This window comes from Trachurus japonicus, chromosome 23 (genome assembly GCF_045865225.1).
Source record: "Trachurus japonicus isolate A0001 chromosome 23, Traja_1.0".
Taxonomy (NCBI): Eukaryota; Metazoa; Chordata; class Actinopteri; order Carangiformes; family Carangidae; genus Trachurus; species Trachurus japonicus.
In genome coordinates, this window is record NC_140929.1 from 17853534 (window position 1) to 17873279 (window position 19746).

At 41.9% G+C, this 19746-nt stretch overlaps 1 protein-coding gene across 1 annotated transcript; it reads left to right on the plus strand.

The window, feature by feature from the left end:
- Nucleotides 1-838: 838 nt before the first annotated feature.
- Nucleotides 839-16034, plus strand: LOC146962823 (serine/threonine-protein kinase 38-like). The gene is made up of 14 exons (XM_085769268.1): nt 839-1115; nt 8936-9075; nt 10242-10293; nt 10403-10525; nt 11191-11274; nt 11376-11499; nt 11806-11960; nt 12104-12206; nt 12610-12671; nt 12901-13018; nt 13190-13313; nt 13418-13513; nt 15580-15671; nt 15893-16034. The coding sequence occupies exons 2-14, from the start codon at nt 8942-8944 to the stop codon at nt 16015-16017; spliced, it is 1392 nt and encodes a 463-aa protein (XP_085625394.1). The 5' UTR covers nt 839-1115; nt 8936-8941; the 3' UTR covers nt 16018-16034.
- Nucleotides 16035-19746: the final 3712 nt, after the last annotated feature.

Below are 19746 nucleotides of genomic sequence, written 5' to 3' on the forward strand. Positions count from 1 at the left end.
GGGACTGGATAATCCGGGGAATGAAGTCACCATCCTTTACAATTTCTACACTGAAATAGTGTTGAAATCTTAAAAATATAACCTTCTATGTCTCATTTTATTTTTTAAATCTTTCATTAATAAAATCGATGTCATTGTGTTCTGTTTGTTGCACTCTGTCACTATTTTTGTTGTTATCTTATCACATTTTATGGCGTTTTATCTCTGATATTGCCACTAGGTTAAAGAAACTCAATAACATGCCCGTATTTGTCCTTTCACTTTTACATAATGGCGGGATATTGAAATAAAATTATTCATGTCATGGTCGGTTTTATCAATCAATTTGTATTTTGATCACAATGTGACCTTTTATTGACCTTTGATACCCTCTTTAGTTTCTTGTGGCATTTTCTATTTATGAATGATGTGACTGATAATCTTACGATTCTGTGTGATTTGAATAATATTTCTTGTTTTACATCAAAGGTTCACAATGAGCATAATCATTATTATGAACATATGCATAAAGACTTAACACTGATATTGCTGGTGTACTCTTTAATAGCTACATGTGCTTGCTAACCAAATGAACCTGTGCCCTGAAACCCAACGCTTGCGTTTCAGACCTTGTCATTGGCTACTACACCTGTCATTCATACGTATATCCCACATACGACTGGCCAGCGGAAACCACGGGTCCTTTTCCTTATCGATGATTGGTTCGCGTCAACGTCACTCACGCGCTACAACGTTGCGTTGCCCAGGCCAGAACGTCTGATGAGCCCAACGGTCCCAGGAAGCAACGCTGCTTATTCCTTATTCTCTTATTGGGATAAAGACGAGGAAACCAGTGAATGTGGAGGTCGGGAGTTGCAATTAATGACGTTAGGAAAATTTTAAGTCATGTCGGGTTAGCTTGTTGGCAACGTCAGAGGACTGGTGTTATGATTTGGCGTTGATATCGGCGATGTTGACTGTGCAGCCTGGTAGGTCTCTGAAGGGTAGTCGGTAACTGGACCGTGTAGACTTGAGCTGCCTAAATATTAGGCAGGAAAACACCGAATCACACATTTCTTCACCTGGGTTGTGGCTGGCGGGAAGCCAAAAAATTTACTCTGGAGCAGGACACGGAGGTAGGTCAACAATATTCCTTTAAAAAAAAAAAAAATCTGTCGTCGTTTTTTTGTTTGTTATTTATTGCTGTAATGGAACCTGCCAGGCGGACGCAAAGGGAATCCAGCAGGCAGAGAGCTAGCTAACACAACACAGCTGCAGGCTGACCCAGGATCTGTGTATAAAATGGTAAATATAATGTGTTTGAGCAGTAGGTAGTATAAGCTAATGTTAATCATCATGTCCTAGGCAGCAGTGGCAGCTCAGAGGGCTGACAGGCACTAGGCAGGTTGCATACAGTTTATCGACTAAGCATTAATGTGTGGATATAGTTCAACTATGCAGGTAACGTTACACAGCATCTCAAGTAGCCTCATTCTAAACCACGACAACTGGTTAACAGGAGAAAAAACATACGTGCACATACATGTTACACGTTTATTTAGCTTTGTTCCCTCGTAATTTCATATGACATAATGTCATATGGTATTGATCTGGACAGAATGCAAAAAACAACAACAAAAAACATTATTTTTCGTACTTGGTGAACGTATGTAAAGTGTAAAGCAGAGATTACAACTGTATAACTATGAATAAAGATACATTCTGAATATATTGCCATTGGAATTCTGGTATGAGAATAGCAATATTATTGAATTATTATTGATATTGTATTACTAACACTATTACCAGTTTCCATTAGTGACTTTTCAATCCAGAAGTGCTTTAACTATGCAGGTGTAGCCATGTGTTTGTGAAGGCAAGTGTGTGTATGTGTGTGTGCGTGTGTGTGCGCGCGCCCATGCCTCTCTCTGTGTCATGACTGAGCCCTTTCATTCAGGACGGAGCGGGTTTCCTGTCCAGTTACTTACAGTAGGCTACTTGAAGGGTGGAGTTCATGTGTTTCCACACACAAACACACACAGAAGCTAAAGAATTTAACACCAAACTGAGAATCCCACCATGGGGGAAACAATGACAGTCCTCTGTGTTGATTTTATTTCATTTCAGTTTTTTATTCATACTTAATTGATAATAGTTTTCCCTACATATACAGTGGTATTAAAAGTCTGACTCAACACTCACTATCTCTCTGGCCTTATAATGAATTTTAATGTGGCCACTACATTTTTTCTATTACGATGTCAGGGATGTTGTATCGTCCATGCAGGTGAGCGCAGGTTGAGGGCTCCACTCCACACGTCAAAGTGTTCTTTGGTGAGATACTGAACCTGGAGTTGCTCCTGATGATCACTGCTGTATTTAGAAAAGCGCTATATGTTTATGGAAGTGTGCCTGTGAATGGGTTAATGTGACAAGTGGTGTAAAGATCTTTGAGGGGGCATTAAGACTGGAAAGGTGCTCTATAGGCTAAATATAAGACATGTGCCATCATCCACATCCACGCTTACTGCTGTTGATTACACAGTAACTGACTCATAGTTTTGGGGAGACATCAGCAGATAAACCCAAAACTATCTGCACTGCTGTTTATTTTGTGTAATTAAAATAGATGAAACATCTGACAGTTTCAGTTAAACAAGGAGATGTCACAACAAGTTCTTCTCTTTATGACCATTTGTAGTATACAGCTGTAATGGTCAGTTTTGGCCCCTGGCCCCTGTTTTTCTAGGCTGCATGAGTTACTCTGCAGATGCCTACCTTATAAGTGCCTGCGGCGTCCCCTTGTTTGTTCAGCTCTGGGTGGATCTGGTTAACTTCAAGCCAAACCGAATACGTTCATTCTGAGCTAAAGGCCGTCTGTGTCTCTCAGCTGTGATGCAACACTTTCTGTGTGAGTGATGCCTCATTTTCCACTTTGGTGGAAAAACAAGCTCAAGACCCATTCAGGCTGATGTCACAAGTGTGGATGGACATCCGTGTGTCTTTTACACTGAAGATATTTTGACACATCAGAAAAGTCAAAGAACAGATCAAAGTAATATTGGCTGAATTCCATTTCAGCAGCCTCAGGCTACGTCCACAATACTTTTTGTTTTAAAGCACATGTTGTTGTTTTTACCCTCTGGTCCACTCTGGAAACACTACTGGTACCAGAAGACTTAAAGGTTGTGTTGCAGTCTGGAGGAGCAAAAACAGAGACCGCTTTGGAAACAATGATGTAGACAGCAACACAGATGATAAATCACAAACGTTACTGACCTTGTTGTCTTTGCCAGCATCTGTTGCTTGGTTGATTAACACTGCTATTGATCCATACTTAGTTTTTTTTAACTAATCCACTGCAGAAAAAATCTGCTTCCTTTTACAGCAGTTCACACATGTCCAGTGTATGTGATTGCTTTGTCCACATATTTATGTGTAACAGTGTGGATGGAGATTGTTTCAGACATGAAGCTAAAACAGTCGTCTGGACAGAGGTGGTGTGAAAACACAGCAGTGTGGATGTAGACTCAGATTTGTGTTGTGTCTTGGTTCACGTCCATTCTCACACCTGTAAGTGCATCCACACTGAAGCATGACAACATGCAGTGGACTGAGAACCTCTGTAGTCGCCTCACTATGGTTAAAAAGTCAATGAGTGGACACTTCCCAGTAGTCGCCATCTTGGCTTAAGTAGAGGAAGGAGCATGACGATTAGAGTGTTTTTAAATGTGATAAGAGCAGCTGAGGAAGTAGACATGTTGGTGATGATGGCAGCCTCATTTCCATGCCACATCACTCAGGGAACTACAACACAAGTCAAGGCAGAGTGGTCAACAGTCACAGTTACTTGTTGTTGCTGTTGTTTCTGCAGTCAGTATTTGATTTGGTTTGATTAGAGCAACTTTATTAATCCCAGAGGCAATTCTGTTCATCAGTCCACCAAGAACCATACAAACTCCCACACATACGTACAAGTGCATATGTTTACAATGTCGGTGGAAGCAAGAAGGCGTACACCTGTGTCCCCCACTCAGCCTCCAAAGTTAAGGGGTGGCGCCGGCGGCAACCCCCCTCCCACTCCCCGCGCGATTGCAACATTATTGGAGTATGACATGTTAAACTTATGGGCTACAATAATAATCATCAGTGTTGTTTATTTATAAGCCCAGCGGACAGACACACTTTTTTTTGCTTTTCCACTAGCACTGGAGCGTGACATCCGACACGAGAATCGAACCCGCTAATTTTAAAAACACACTGGCAACAGCGACCACTGATCTGTACTGAGACTGTTATTCTGTCACCTGAGTTAAATGATGCTGTGTGGAAAAGCACGCTGTGGTCCGTCATCGAGGTGCAAAGAATAGATACTGAGCAAGATAGTTCTCTGTAGTTTACCTTAGCACTCACGAGTACCCGACCCAGTGCAGGACTCTGGGAAACATGCGGTGGTGGTGTATTTGCGACAATATATATATATTTTTTTTAAATTGAAGGAGCGGCGGCTAGGATTTAGGAATGGCGGACCGCCACTGCTAAATGAATGTAGAGGAAACACTGCTTTTGAAATCCACACTACACCAGAGAATATACACTATGCCCACTGTGCTGTACTCCAAGTGAGTGTAGCTAAGTGACTGAAGTGTCCGATTGGAGACACAGCATCAGTGTTCTCTGACGGACGAGGTTGTCCTGTCAGCAGGAAGAGCTGCTGCTGTCTCATTTCTGGATCAGAGACATCGAACGGACCCAAGTCATTGTCACTAAATTCATTTCAACAGCGCTCATTATGATGAGTGAAATGTCAGCTTTGCCTGTTATTGCCCTGTTATTAGTGTTATTAGCAGCACCGGTCCTTCCTCTGCTGTGGCAAGTCAGAATGAATGTTGGCTCACCTCTCCTCTTCACTGAGAAAGAGAGGCTTGGGCCATATCACAGAAAGGATGACTTTATACATGAAGCTTTGATTAAATGAATCACATCATTTCTAATCAGAGTGATACTTGCTTTTCATCAGTCACTCTGTCCTGTTGCTGCTCCACGTATGAACCATCACTGACTTTATCAAAATGTGCGACTATTGTACAATCGTTGGAGGTGATACTGTCTCCCTGCCTGACCTGTGTGAGCGGCCTCTGTGGGTACAGTACGTAGAGGGTTCCCATCAGATCTGGAATCAGTCTGCCTGACCGGCTTTGTGATTGTTCAAGATCACATTTCACCGGCGATGATCAGCTGTTGTTTCCCTTTTAAACGGAGCTTCCTCGGCGTGTTTGTGCTCAGGTGAACCCGTCTAGATCTCAGTAACTCAACACCAGCGTCCCTGTTTTCCTCCTGAACCCAGCGGCCTGCGGCAGTGATTCAGAGATTTTCCTCAGAAGTCAGGAAGTGACTGGTTGTTGTGAGATTGTTGGAGCCGGGATGGGAACAAGGGCCCGTGACTAGACCAAACACGGCTCCTATCTGCAGGCTGCAGGGCTGTTTTATCTCCATGTGAACTAATCAAGTCCATTCATAGCTTACTAATGCTGAAATGTTTTGATAATATACATATCCATGCTCTTCCTCTTCCCTCTGTTACATACCATGATCACAATCTTATCACATTGCTTTCCTATTCATTTAAGAATAAAATTTGTTTTTTCACTTTATAGTTTTACATCATCATTCATGCTTTTTTTTTCTTTTGGTAATAAGCCTACTACTGCTAGTGGCTACTTATGTATCTATCTTCTCCTCTCTGTGAGTTACTTTCCACCCACACGAACACTACACATCAAATCCAAGATGTCGTCCCTATAGAGAAATAGTTTTTCTCAGGGAGAGCACAATCGTTAAAGTGTGAGCTGAGAGAAACTGTTCATCTGAATCTCTACCTGTTAAAGACTGAAGTGATGCATTGTTCTTGTATGTGAACCATGGGCTTTGGTTTCCCCACATTTGTCTCCACCTCCACCTTCATGTTTTTAGTTTTAGAGATGTTCTTTGACAGTTTGATTTTATCCAAGAGTGTAAAACCTCACAGGAATGCATACTGAGAAAGATCAGTGATTAGTTCCTGGAATGAAACCCTGCAGACCGTGAGCCATATCCACAGCACATGATTCCCTGTCCCTGTTACGGGGTCACAGGAATATTTTTCTAACTTGGGCACCTCATCCTAGTCTGTGGTTAAGGGATCTGTTCCAGGACTGTGCTCACTGAAATGTAAAAACGGATACCTCCTGATCATTGACCTCTACCCCGCTTGGCCTCAGCAGTCAGAATCACAATTTAAAGGCACGCTTTCACATCATTCAGCTACACTCGGTTATATTGAAGCAGCAGAGGCATTAAGTGAAATGTCAGATAATGTTTTCAGTTTGGAGATCCACCCTGCAACATGAATTAAGACATGCTCAACAAATCTCACACACAACGGTCAAGTCAAGGCAGCTAGAGTGCTGGTTGATTTGAATGCATCACTTGATGAATTCATCAACACTGAAAAGTATACAGTATCTCAGACCAAAGACCGATGTTGCCATGGTAACAATTTATGACAGCTGAGCTGAGAAAACAACAAAAATGGAAAAAAACAACATTGCTGACATTGTTATGCAGAGAGTGATGAGAAGGGAAAGAATTTTGAAGGACCATAGAACTTTCCCTTGAAATTATAAAACCTTTTAAATTTAAATATAATACCTCTTTAAAAATACCTTATAAATCCTTTTATTGAAATGAACACCTAACTGTTGATTTTTTCAAAAAGCCCTCAGCCCTGCTCCAAGCCCCGCCCATCTGGACCAACCATCCAACATTACATCTTTGTGTACCTGAAACCTGCTGTATGTTTATTGGATCACTTAGAAGTTAGCCAATGAGAAAAGAGGCTCATCCACCAGTTGTTACTAGAGCTCTAGAGAGAGATGTAAAGCTGCACTGAGAAGGGCTTTGGTTCCACAAAGAGATCATATGGATCAGTATTTCACATTTTAAGGGAGTGTCAATTGGGAAGAGTTAGATATGGGACATTTTACACCTTTTCTAGCTCAGACCCGAAAAGAAGAGTTTGATTTAACCTGTAGTAAAGTTAGGATGCTCTAGTATAGTGTTTTTCAACCTTGGGGTCGGGACCCCACGTGGAGTCGCCTGAAATTCAAATGGAGTTGCCTGAAATGTCTAGTCATTGATAAAAAAAATAAAAAAAAATAGTGATAAAACTTTTTTTAACTAATTATTATTCTTTTTAAAATTTATATTAAAAACACCACACACAATCTTAAACAACTGTATTCTATACTTTCACTTCCTCTAATATAAATCGAGTTCAAATAAAATGGCAATGGCAAAGGCAGTTTTCCACCATGATGGACAATAAAGATTTATTGTATTGTATTGTATTGTAAAATGCAGTATATAAAAATATCTGAGCTGGCACTTCTTGTTTGACGGTGGGGTCGCCAGAAATTCGTGATGTCACAATGGGGTTACGAGCCAAAAAAGGTTGGAGCCACTGCTCTAGTAATAGGTAATGTGTTGGCTCTGTTAAGTGCCATTATATTTAAAGGATTTAAAGGAGCTGGATTTTCTTAAAAATTGGTTTAGTCATTTTACAGTTGATTAATAATGTTCCTAGAAGACACTTTCTGAAGGTAAATAACCAGCTTTTGAATTATACTCAACAAGTAGGCCAGTGTAGATACAGGAGAGCACAGACAGACAGGTGGTGCAGGGATAAACTTGTCAGCCACACATTAGGCCCTCAGCTGTGGGTCGGTGGGTGGGAAGCCAGTGAGGGCTCTGGTGTGTGTCGCTGCAGCACTGACTCTACTACTACTAGGCTACTACTCTGACCAGCAGGCTCAGTGAGCACCTCCCTGGTGGTCACGGCAAATTTATATAACTTTTATGTAACAGCAGTCAGTGGCTGCTCAGCAGAAGTGACAATGACAGGATGAAGGACCAGTCCCTCCAGAAAGTGGCATAGTGATGGTTATCAGCAGAGTCTCATGCTAGATAGTGTCTGCACTGAGTGTTACTGCCTCGTCACTCTGTTCTCAGGGGTCATATTCTATTATTATGTATTATTTCATTCAGAAAACAAGTGGGAAAGGATGAGCAAACCAGTGTGCTAGCTTAAATGAATGGAAATGTGTTGTTTGAAATGCTGCAGTACCCAGCCTTTAAAACCTTCCTGTTTAAAAAAGCCTACCCCTGATGTCCAGGTCTTTTAGAATGTCTGCGTGCTTTGATTTTGTTGCTTTATTATTTTTAGGGTTTTTAGAGTGACAAGGTTTCCTGATAGTTTCTTGTATGTTTTAAAATTTGAATTGTAAGCGCTGCAAGACTTGTTCATCAGGTGAGAAGCGCTCTACAAATAAAATGTATTATTTTTATTAGAGCCACAACAATTAATCGATTAATCAAACAATAATAATTTATTATATTAATTGATTTATTTAAGTCCAGATTCTCTGATTTCAGCTTCTTAAATCTGAATATTGCCTTAATAGTGCCTTTATGACAATAAACTGAGTATCTCTTTGGTTTGTGGACAAAACAAGACATTTGAGGACTTCATCTTGTGGTTTGGGAAACACTGATTGATATTTTTCAAAATTTTTTTACATTTTATTGACCAAACAACTAATCAATTAATAGTTTTAAAAAAGTCGACAGATTAATTGATAAGGAAAATATTGCAGCCGTAATTATTATTACTAAAAAATGTAGCACTACAATAGCAAAAGTAAAATGGTGAAAGTTAAAGAACCAAGAATGTCCCACTATCTAAAAGGGAATAGCCAAACTTGTGATGCACTGAGGATGTGTTGAAGTGGTAACAGATTGAAGTAATGATACTTCTGTTTAAAACAATGCTGTGTGAGGTAAAATGATTCAATCTTTCAGAATGTTTCTGGTGCACAACCTGCCATTACCTTGTTGTTGTCTTTTTCATTTCTCTCAGGATAGTATGGCCATGACGGGAGGGACTGCAGCTGCCCTTCCCATGAGCAACCACACCCGAGAGAGGGTGACTGTGGCCAAGCTGACACTGGAAAACTTCTACAGCACTCTGCTCACCCAGCATGAGGAGCGGGAGATGAGGTAACGCAGCCGGAGGAGACGTCACACACATGGACACACCTGACCCACAGCATCTGACTGACGCTCTTTATCAAGAACATTCCAGACTGTGTCGATATCAATTTGACAACACATGCTTTTCTTTCTTTCTTTCTTTCTTTCTTTCTTTCTTTCTTTCTTTCTTTCTTTCTTTCTTTCTTTCTTTCTTTCACACTTAAGGCAAAAAAAACTTGTAGAAAAAATGATAAATGTGCTGGAACCCATTAGTTAGTCAATGCTTTTAGCTGCAAATGACACAATTGGGCATTTACAACAAGCCCCTTCATGTTGTTGTTTGCGCATCAAAGTTGAGTCCTCAGGGCCACTGTAGTTTCTTTCTGGTTGGTTTTTATGCCTTTTTATATGTTTGCAAAGGAGACAGACAGGAAATAAAGGAGAGAGAGACATGCAGGAGCATGGCCAGGAGTCAAACTGTTGGTGCTCAGTGCTCAGTATGTCCATATGGTATGCAGCCTAACCATTTGGCCATCACTGCCTAATGCAGAATTAAAGGCTGATTCATTTTGAGCCAAAACCATTACACTGATCTATAAGCAACTCTCTCTTTCTTTCTTTCTTTGACTCTTAATAGTCACTTCACATGCATGTAGAGATGCATTCTTCTGCTAGGTGGTAACTGACGTACCCAGATCTGTTGACTTGTTATCAGATCACCTGAGCAGGCTGTTAGTGCCAGGTCTGAATGCAGCCAGTGACCTCGCTTACCCTGCATGTAAATGTAGCTGTTGTTTAAGGCATCAGATGTCCCACCGCTGGAGAGGGTAACAAAGCTGAGGCGCTGCTAATCATGTGTGAACACAACGCCTGTCCTCTAATCCAGCCTCTATACCTGTAGAGCTCTCACCTTACCTGAGAGTTGATCCCTAGTTCAGGTGACACCGTTTGTCACCTCAGCTGACTCACTGTTTACTTCCTTCAAGAAAGATCCTACACACTCTGGGTCAGCTGATCCCAGGTCATACACAGGTGCATTTCTGTGTGTAATGAATCTATATAATATATGAGTTTCACCATTTGAACTGAATGACTGAATTAAATAAACTTTTCCATGACATTCATGATATTTATTGATGCACCTGTACTTTTGCAGATATTATTCAGAGTTTTATTCCCTATGCTTTAATTAGGCAGAAAAAGCTGGAGAAGGCGATGGAAGAGGAGGGTTTACCGGATGAAGAGGTACAGTATGCTTTGTTTTCTCTCTAAATGTTATAAATAATTAATTATAAACTCCTTTTACTTTTATTCACCTTCTTCAAATCCCTGATCTTCTCTCTGTGTTTTGCAGAAAGTGATGCGGCGCTCCCAGCATGCCCGCAAGGAGACGGAGTTCTTGCGCCTGAAGAGGACGCGGCTGGGCTTGGATGACTTTGAGTCACTAAAAGTTATAGGACGGGGCGCTTTCGGAGAGGTGAGCGCAAGGTTTGATTCGCCAAGGTGTTGAGAAGGCACCACCAGGAGTGTGTGTGTGGTCAGTGTGCACTTTCAACACAGCGTGAACTGAAATTTCCTGTTATATCTGCAGCAAGGTTATTATAGATTTAAAATGTTCATTAGTTTTTTAATTTGCTTTTTTATTTCAGTTTAGTTTTAGTTAGTTCAACAAGTGATGAATCAGTTTTAGTTTAGTATTTTTGAGGAATTGACTAGTTTTTATTTAGTTTTTCAGGTTTTAGGAGAAAGCCTGTCAGACCTCCACATTTATGGGATTTTTCCCTTTTAGTTGCATCCCATCATGTTCCCATCAGTCCTCATCAGGTCCCATTCACTCTTCTCTCACTGTGGCCTTTTCTTCCTGCAGCTTTAGACATCTCTAAGAAAACTACAACTAAGCTGATGTTATCTGACTCTACTTTAGTTTACCGTAGTTTATAATTGTTCATTGTAGTTTTTATTTAGTTCTCGTTTTTGGAAAAATTGTCATTTTTATTTTTATTTCAGTTTTCTAGATTATTTTTTCACTGCTAGTTTTAGTTTTAGTGAACTATAATAAGCCTGATCTGCAACACTGCTGTCTCCGACTGAAACAAACAGCTGTTTACACATTCCTTGTGACTCTGGTGTTTTGTCCTTCAGGTGCGTTTGGTGCAGAAAAAAGACACAGGACATATCTACGCCATGAAGATTTTAAGAAAAGCAGACATGCTGGAAAAGGAGCAGGTGAGGCTTTCATCAGTACCGTTTTTAACGAGGATGTAAAAGCACAAAGGAGTTTGTGTTCAAGTATCTGAGATTCCCCCCCACTCCCCTACCCCCCACAGGTCGCTCACATTCGGGCAGAGAGAGATATTTTGGTGGAGGCTGACGGAGCCTGGGTGGTCAAAATGTTCTACAGCTTCCAAGACAAGAGGAACCTCTACCTTATCATGGAGTTCCTGCCTGGAGGTCTGTACTGGTGACTACAGACACATCAGTGTCAGTACACTTTGTGCTGCCTTGTGTTTTCATTGCCTAGTCTGTTAGCTTAGCCTGGCCTCTACCTGCACTGTGGCTCCTCCTCTGATTGGATGTCAATAAAACACAAACTACCTGTCTTCATTCACCTGGTCTGCTCTGATGTTACTGATGTGTGTTGAGCTGGAGACAGGGTTCATTTAGTTCAGTGTCCCAACATGAACAAGACGTGTAAAGGAATACAAATCCAGAGGTTATCGCTTTTTCCAAAGTTCTTACCTGTGAACTTGTTGCCAGGCGACATGATGACGTTGCTGATGAAGAAGGACACTCTGTCTGAAGAGGCCACGCAGTTCTACATCGCAGAGACGGTTCTGGCCATCGACTCCATCCACCAGCTGGGCTTCATCCACAGAGACATCAAACCTGACAACCTGCTGCTGGACTCCAGGGTGAGAACACACACACACACACACACACACACACACACACACACACACACACACACACACACACACACACACACATACACACACACACAAAGATGTTAGGCAGACACCTAGTGCAGATTTACCTGACATGTCTTTTTTCACAGGGACACGTGAAGCTGTCAGATTTCGGTCTGTGTACAGGACTGAAGAAAGCTCATCGCACAGAGTTTTACAGGAACCTGACACACAACCCACCCAGTGACTTCTGTGAGTGAAAAATCCACAATAAAAATTCTGCAACAATGCATTCATGTAAAAATGACACTGATTTTTTTCTCCCACTTTATGCATAACCAACATTAGCATCAGCTGTTTATTTATCAGTGTAGAAGAAACATTGTGAGATCAGCATCAAATTCCATCTCTTTCCTCAGCAGCAGCTGCTGTGTCCAGAGGTGGAAACAAAACCATACTTTTGTCTCTATCACATCTTCTCTTCTGCTGTAGTTAGCACACTACCGGCTGGCCCTGGCCCACCTTGTCACTTTACTGTAGCCTACACTCTGCTCTGAAGACATAGCTGCAGAGAAAACTTGCAAATACATCCTCTGAAAATCTGAACAGTAACGGTTCATATGTTTATCCTGTTTATCTTTTCTCCATCCTGCAGCTTTTCAAAATATGAACTCAAAGAGGAAAGCAGAAACCTGGAAGAAGAACCGGAGGCAGCTGGTAAGAAACTGTAAACCAGATGAGTCTATATTTATCATAAACCCAGTTCTGTTATAATCCCCTAAAAGAAGGTTGAAGTGGTGTAATGATACACGTGGAAAATGAGTATTGCTGATGGAAATTAGCTCTTGAGCTAAATCTGGCATATTTACAACAAATAAATGAATAAATGAAAAATATTAAATGCTGGTAACAATAAGGCTAAGGAGATCATCTGTGTGACTTTCAGGCTTATTCCACTGTGGGAACTCCTGACTACATCGCCCCTGAAGTCTTCATGCAGACAGGATACAACAAGCTGTGTGACTGGTGGTCTCTGGGCGTCATCATGTATGAGATGCTCATCGGTAAGAATGAATGAGTCTGGGAGCCAGAGTGAGTCAGACCAACATGGAGAAACTGGCATCATAATTTGAATAATTTGAAAGTTAATACAAACAAAAAATCCAACCGAGATACCGCTGCGTCAGAGTAGCAGCAGCCTTCATCAGCTCCTCCTCCTCCTCGCCTGTGTTCAGGTTATCCTCCGTTCTGCTCGGAGACGCCACAGGAAACATACAGGAAGGTGATGAACTGGAAAGAAACGCTGGTCTTCCCACCTGAAGTGCCCATCTCAGAGAGGGCCAAAGACTTGATACTGAAGTATGTACACATTTTATTCTATCTACTGTAAGTACTGATTATATAAAGGTTTGTTGAGCAGCTCTGTCATCAGCCTGCTGTGTGTGTGTGTGTGTGTGTTTCAGGTATTGTACTGATGCTGAGAACAGGGTTGGAGCCGTGAGTGTGGAGGAGATCAAAAGTCATGCGTTCTTTGAGTCAGTGGACTGGGAGCACATCAGGTATTACACATCAGGTTTTACACATTCATTTATTTATTTATCTTTGAAACAAAACCACAACCCTCAGGCCCAGTTCCCCTCAGTGACTGACAAACCTCTATCCATCAGGTCCTAGTTCTGTTGAGGGCATGAGGACACTCTCCGTTAGTCCATACTTCTGCAGACTTTACCTCAGGGAAATACACACATTTCTTTCTTTTTACATTTTTTTTTAAATTTGATTCCACATATCAAAATTCCATCAACATTTTACATATACAATTTTCCAACAGTATAAAACATTCCTATACTTCTCCACTGGGGTGCAGAGACATAGATAGACATAAATTCTCAAGTAAAGTTATAGTAGAGTAAAAGTGAAGTAAAATGAAACACTTTTTCACCCCTGTCCTTTTTTCACACCTCTCTTGCATTGTCCCTTTTCTCCTGTTGGAGGGTAAACACATTGAACAAAGTCAAATGCAGAGACTGCTTGCCGAAAAACTGCCCCTGACAGGAACAGCGGTTTTGCATTAAAGGACAATTCCAGGCGAATTCAACTCGGGGGTGTATTTTCATATCATTTTAGGTCTAAAAGAATGAATCTGAAGATTTTCTGTTTAATTGCTCCTGTTTTGCGGTAGCTGCGTCTGTCCCCGCATCGCCACGGCAGCAATGAATGGGAGTGGATGTAAGTTCCGCTGTTTAGGCTGTTTACAGCCCTCAAAGCCGCAATTTTTTTCCACAGACAGCGTCAGATGGCTACTCAAACATGCACCGAGAAGTTTATTTACTTCAAGCAAGCCGACATGTTTGTAAAACTAGATCTAATTCAAAGTCTCCCGGAGTCTCGCGCGAGACCCAGTTGCTGTGCGCGGTGTGTTCACATGCAGTGGGAAAAGCTATCGTTTGTGTCATAAACACAGGAATATCAACTCTTTACTTGCTTCAAGTAAAAAAAACTTCTCGGCGCATGTTTGAGTCGCCACCTGACGCTGTCTGTGGAAAAAAATGTACACTTCAAGCAAGTAAAGAGTTGATATTCCTGTGTTTATGACACAAGCGGTAGCTCCTACTGAGCCTGAATACACCAGCACTGCAACTTCGGGCTCGCGCGAGACTCCGGGAGACTTTGAATTAGATCTAGTTTTACAAACATGTCGACTTGCTTGAAGTAAATAAACTTCTCGGTGCATGTTTGAGTCGCCATCTGACGCTGTCTGTGGAAAAAAATTGCGGCTTTGAGGGCTGTAAACAGCCTAAACAGCGGAACTTACATCCATTCCCATTCATTGCTGCCGTGGCGATGCTGGGACAGACGCAGCTACCGCAAAACAGGAGCAATTAAATTGAAAATCTTCAGATTCATTCTTTTAGACCTAAAATGATAGGAAAATACACCCCCGAGTTGAATTCGCCTGGAACTGTCCTTTAATTTACCTTGAAAACAACTTCGTCTCGTAATGTTCCGTACGTTATCAGCTTCAGAGTGTGATCAGCAACACACACTACGAGTAGCTTGAGTCTAGTTGTTCAAACAAAAACATCCCTGATCTTAAAGGGATAGTTCAACATTTTGGCAAATTGACACATTTTCATAATCCCTATAGTTTTAGGAGTAGGTAAATTCATGCAAAACCGCTGATGCGTGCCCATCGGGGGAAGTTTTTCGGCAAGCAGTTTCCACATTTGTCTCGAAAACAACTCTGTCTCGTAACGTTCTGTTATTATCTCATAGCGTGGTGAATGTGCTTGTCCACCAGAGCGTTTTGGAGTTGTTGGATTGTGTATTTGATGAGTTTGATGAGGGAAACCAAGAAATCCTATTAGCCTCCATAGCGTAGCTCTGAGCAGCTCTGCTCCGCTGTTCTAAAAATAGCTTGCACCGACAATTAAAGGTAACGAACCTACTCCTAAAACTATAGGGATTATGGCAATGGGCCAATTTGCCAAAATGTTGAACTATCCCTTTAACCCTTTACTGTGTACTTCTGCGCTGTCTGTGAGGGTTCAGGGACCTTAGCGGGGGTCATTGGGATTCTCTGAGTCAGTCCTCCCTCCTCATTCGGTGTGTGTTTCCTCCACAGGGAGCGGCCTGCAGCCATCTCCATTGAGATCAAGAGCATTGACGACACCTCCAACTTCGATGACTTCCCTGAGTCAGACATCCTTCAGCCAGGTCGGTCCCATCAAACACTCTGCAGCCACAGACAAACTCATGTTAACATCCGCTCCTTTATGTAACTTATGAGAAACAACACCGCCTTTGTCGCCTCAGCTTTTATAAGTCTTTAAATACTTGTAGGGGCTTCTCATTTCCGTTGCATGTCTCGTCAGACCTCCCACAGGCGATTAGAAAACAACCTCTCTTTTCTCTGCTCTCCTTGTGTCTGTGAACAGCCAACGCGACGGAGCCAGACTTCAAGTCCAAGGACTGGGTGTTCCTCAACTACACGTACAAACGCTTCGAGGGCCTGACTCAGCGAGGCACCATCCCCACATACATGAAGGCGGGGAAGGCCTGACGGCGCCGCGCAGAGGAGATAAAAGAGACGTTTCACGGACACAGGGTCGGGCCCAGGAGCCCCCGCTGGCGCTGAGGGGCCGAGCCGACGGCCCCTCAGTCTAAATTTATCCCTCATCACAGTTTATTTAGGTCTGCTCAGCCGCCGCAAGAACGCCAAGAGCTCGGAAATGAAGGAGCATTACCGCATTACCTCGGTTGTTTATATGGTATACATGTGCTGTCTTTAGCCATAGCTCTCAGGCCAGCTCACTAACTAGGACACTAAATCAGCATATCTGCATGTTCAGCGGCACATCGCTTCCGGAGAGGAATTTTTTTTCTTTACGACCCTAAGGTGACGGTGGGAGTGAGGTTGAGTACAAATCACTGTGGTCTCAACACTGGTGGCTAAATTAACTCTGATGCAAAGAATTGTCGACACTGAAGATGTGCTTGAAATACACTGTTGTCAAACAGGCAGGTCACAGATTTAAAGGAAAGCTCCAGCACGATTTCAGCACCAGGAATTAATCTCAAAAGTTATGATTGGCAGGAGGACGAGGCCGATGCAGCCGCAGCATCAGCTTTTATGTCAGAAGAGACGATATCAGTCACACCGCCTCTTCCTCATGTTAGGAAAACGCTGGTTCGGCCGGCAACAGAATGATCTGAGACGGCCCAGGGTGTGTAGGATGACAGAGCTGCTGGGGTGTGTGACTCACACTCTCAGACATGTTAGTGTGAGCAGCGACTCAAACATCTCAATAACGACTGGAGTTGTCACGAGATCTGACGCCAACATTGACGTCCCCTCTCGGGACGAATTGTTCTCACTTCATAACTCTTTAACTTTTCTTTTGGCACCATGTGCACCATTCAGCCTCAGAATAACACGGTCACATGTGGTCCAGATCGGGTCAGAGCGGTCAGATCTCAAATGTGCCCTCAATCCATCTGGGGTACGTTCACAAATCTATTCTAGACAGTAGAGTCAGGCCAGTCTTAAAGGGATAGTTCAACATTTTGGCAAATTGGCCCATTGCCATAATCCCTATAGGAGTAGGTTTGTTACCTTTAATTGTCGGTGCAAGCTATTTTTATAATGGTGGAGCAGAGCCGTGAGCTGCTCAGAGCTACGCTACGGGGGCTAATGGGATTTCTTGATTTCCCTCATCAAACTCATCAAATACACAATCCAACAACTCCAAAGCGCTCTGGTGGACAAGTTGTGACCTGCACATTCACCACCACCTCTCTTGCATTGTCCCTTTTCTCCTGTTGGAGGGTAAACACATCGAACAAAGTCAAATGCAGAGACTGCTTGCCGAAAAACTGCCCCTGACAGGAACAGCGGTTTTGCATTAATTTACCTCTAAAACAACTCTGTCTTTAACGTTCTGTTATTATCTCATGGTGTGGTGAATGTGCAGGTCACAACTTGTCCACCAGAGCATTTTGGAGTTGTTGGATTGTGTATTTGATGAGTTTGATGAGGGAAACCAAGAAATTCCACTAGCCTCCGTAGCGTAGCTCTGAGCAGCTCGCGGCTCTGCTCCGCCGTTCTAAAAATAGCTTGCACTGACAATTAAAGGTAACAAACCTACTGCTATGACTATAGGGATTATGGCAATGGGCCAATTTGCCAAAATGTTAATGGGATGGCTCAGGTGGTTGTGTGAGGTAGTCATATATAGACATGGTAATGTAATGTCCACATGTGTGGCTGCTGACTTAGATTTACATAGAACATTTTATCCAGATATCTAACAGTGTCATTCATAATGATGATGAGGGATTCTAAGGTCTGAACTAAAGAAAACGTCAGTGAAATGATTTGAAATCTAAAGCAAAGGTGTGAAGAGTGAAATCCTGCTGGACTCCTCCTTTAAACCTCATGCTGGTGACTTTGACTTTTCTCACACAGAGGAACAACTTGTTGCCAAGACACATGTGAATGCAGTTTACCCTGAGCCGGGCATCCGGCAGCCAGACAGACTGCACAGCGTGTCACTTCCCTTTAGAGCCCGTTGCTGCACTAGTTGACGTTTTTCCCCCCTGATTTTAATTCTGATCAGTCCGACAGGCCAACCGCTTCCTGCTTAGATGGACAAAACATGCAAAGTGCCTTTTAAACAGCTGATAAATGATAAATAAATTACAATTAGAAGTAAGAATAGTACAGGTTTTCTTTGAGGAAAATATCAACAAGAAGATAGAGAACGAAAGGGAAACATGATTCTAGTCTGGCTTTTTAAGTCCAACCATCAATAGACCCTGTGAATGGTCTGATGTGTTCGTTATGTTTATTGTCTGCAAACTGATAAAGCAGAGTGATAAAGCTAAGGCACTTAAACAAGCAGGTTTTATAGGCTGGATAATAAAACTAGAAGCTCATTAAAATCTACTGCGTCAATGTAAACGGTGAAAACAGTGTCTTTGGTGATTGGAATAGAAAAGAATCAGTTCAATATGATGGATATCTGAGACATGTTTTACATCCTAAATCTTTCTGTTCATATTGTTCCATTGGATTATTAATATGACATGGACTTTTTATGTTATGAACATGAGGTGGGAAGCCTCTCTTTCTCCTAAAACATCATTTAATCAACATGTCTTCAGAGTTGTCACCAGAAGCAGTGCTAAAAAAAAATAAACGAACCAAAGACCTCTGATCGTCACACGTCGTGATCTGAACTCAGATTCAGATGTAGCCGTCGCTTACTGCACTTAACGAATAACTACCTTCAGAAAAAAACTTTTCAGACAGAGCTAACTTTGGTTATGGAATCATTTTTGCCATTTCAGTTTCCACACTTATAATATATCATAATGTGAGTGTTCGGAGGTTTTCAGTTAAGAGTTAAAATGGGGAAAAAAAAGAAGAAGCTGTAAACGTTGAAACAGGGACAGAAACACAGAGAAGTTGAGCTGCAGCCATCACAGGAACCCCATGATAAACTGTCTCTGGTGCTATTCAAAAGGAACTGATGGAGTTTGTCCAGTTAGTCTTGTAGTATAATACACCTACACCTGTCTCTGTCTTCTTACACTTCATCTCTTCATCTTTTATTTAATCTGTTCAGTCCTGCTGAGAAAAGAACACACCAACAAATTAACATCACGGTTTACTGATCCGGGAGTTTGAAGGCAGATACATGTATATATTTTTTTGCATTATTTATTTTTTTCCATGTTTTTCTTGAAGGTGTTGATGCTCATATTCAGTTTATTTAAATGGGATGTTGTTTGGCTTCACTACAATTAAAGGGGTACTCCAAGAATTTACTACTCCTTCGAAATTGATGCAGCAGGGGTCAGTATATCCCGGTGAAGGCAATGTCCAATAAACAATTAATATTACTTTACACACAAGGAAATCTGATACTTTTACATTTGACCTTCTCTCTCTTAGAAATGCTTTCTAGTTCCACAGATGTATGGTCTGTGAAAATATGCTTGATGACATCATTTGAGGTATTCTTCAGACTCTGCAGAAAACATCCTCCAGCTGGATGAGGAGGGTGAAACAGGTGGAGTGGCCCTTTAAATAAAACCAGGAAGTGTTTATTTTTCAAACAGATTTGCCATCATAAAAATAATTTTGTGTTTAACCTAAATACTAATTAACATAGAACTAAAGTAGCAGCCAGGGCCGTTGCTAGGAATTCTGGGCCCCCTGAAAGAATACTAAAGTGGGCCCCGGCCCCCTGACTTTTCCAATTTTTTTTCTTAGACTACGTACAGT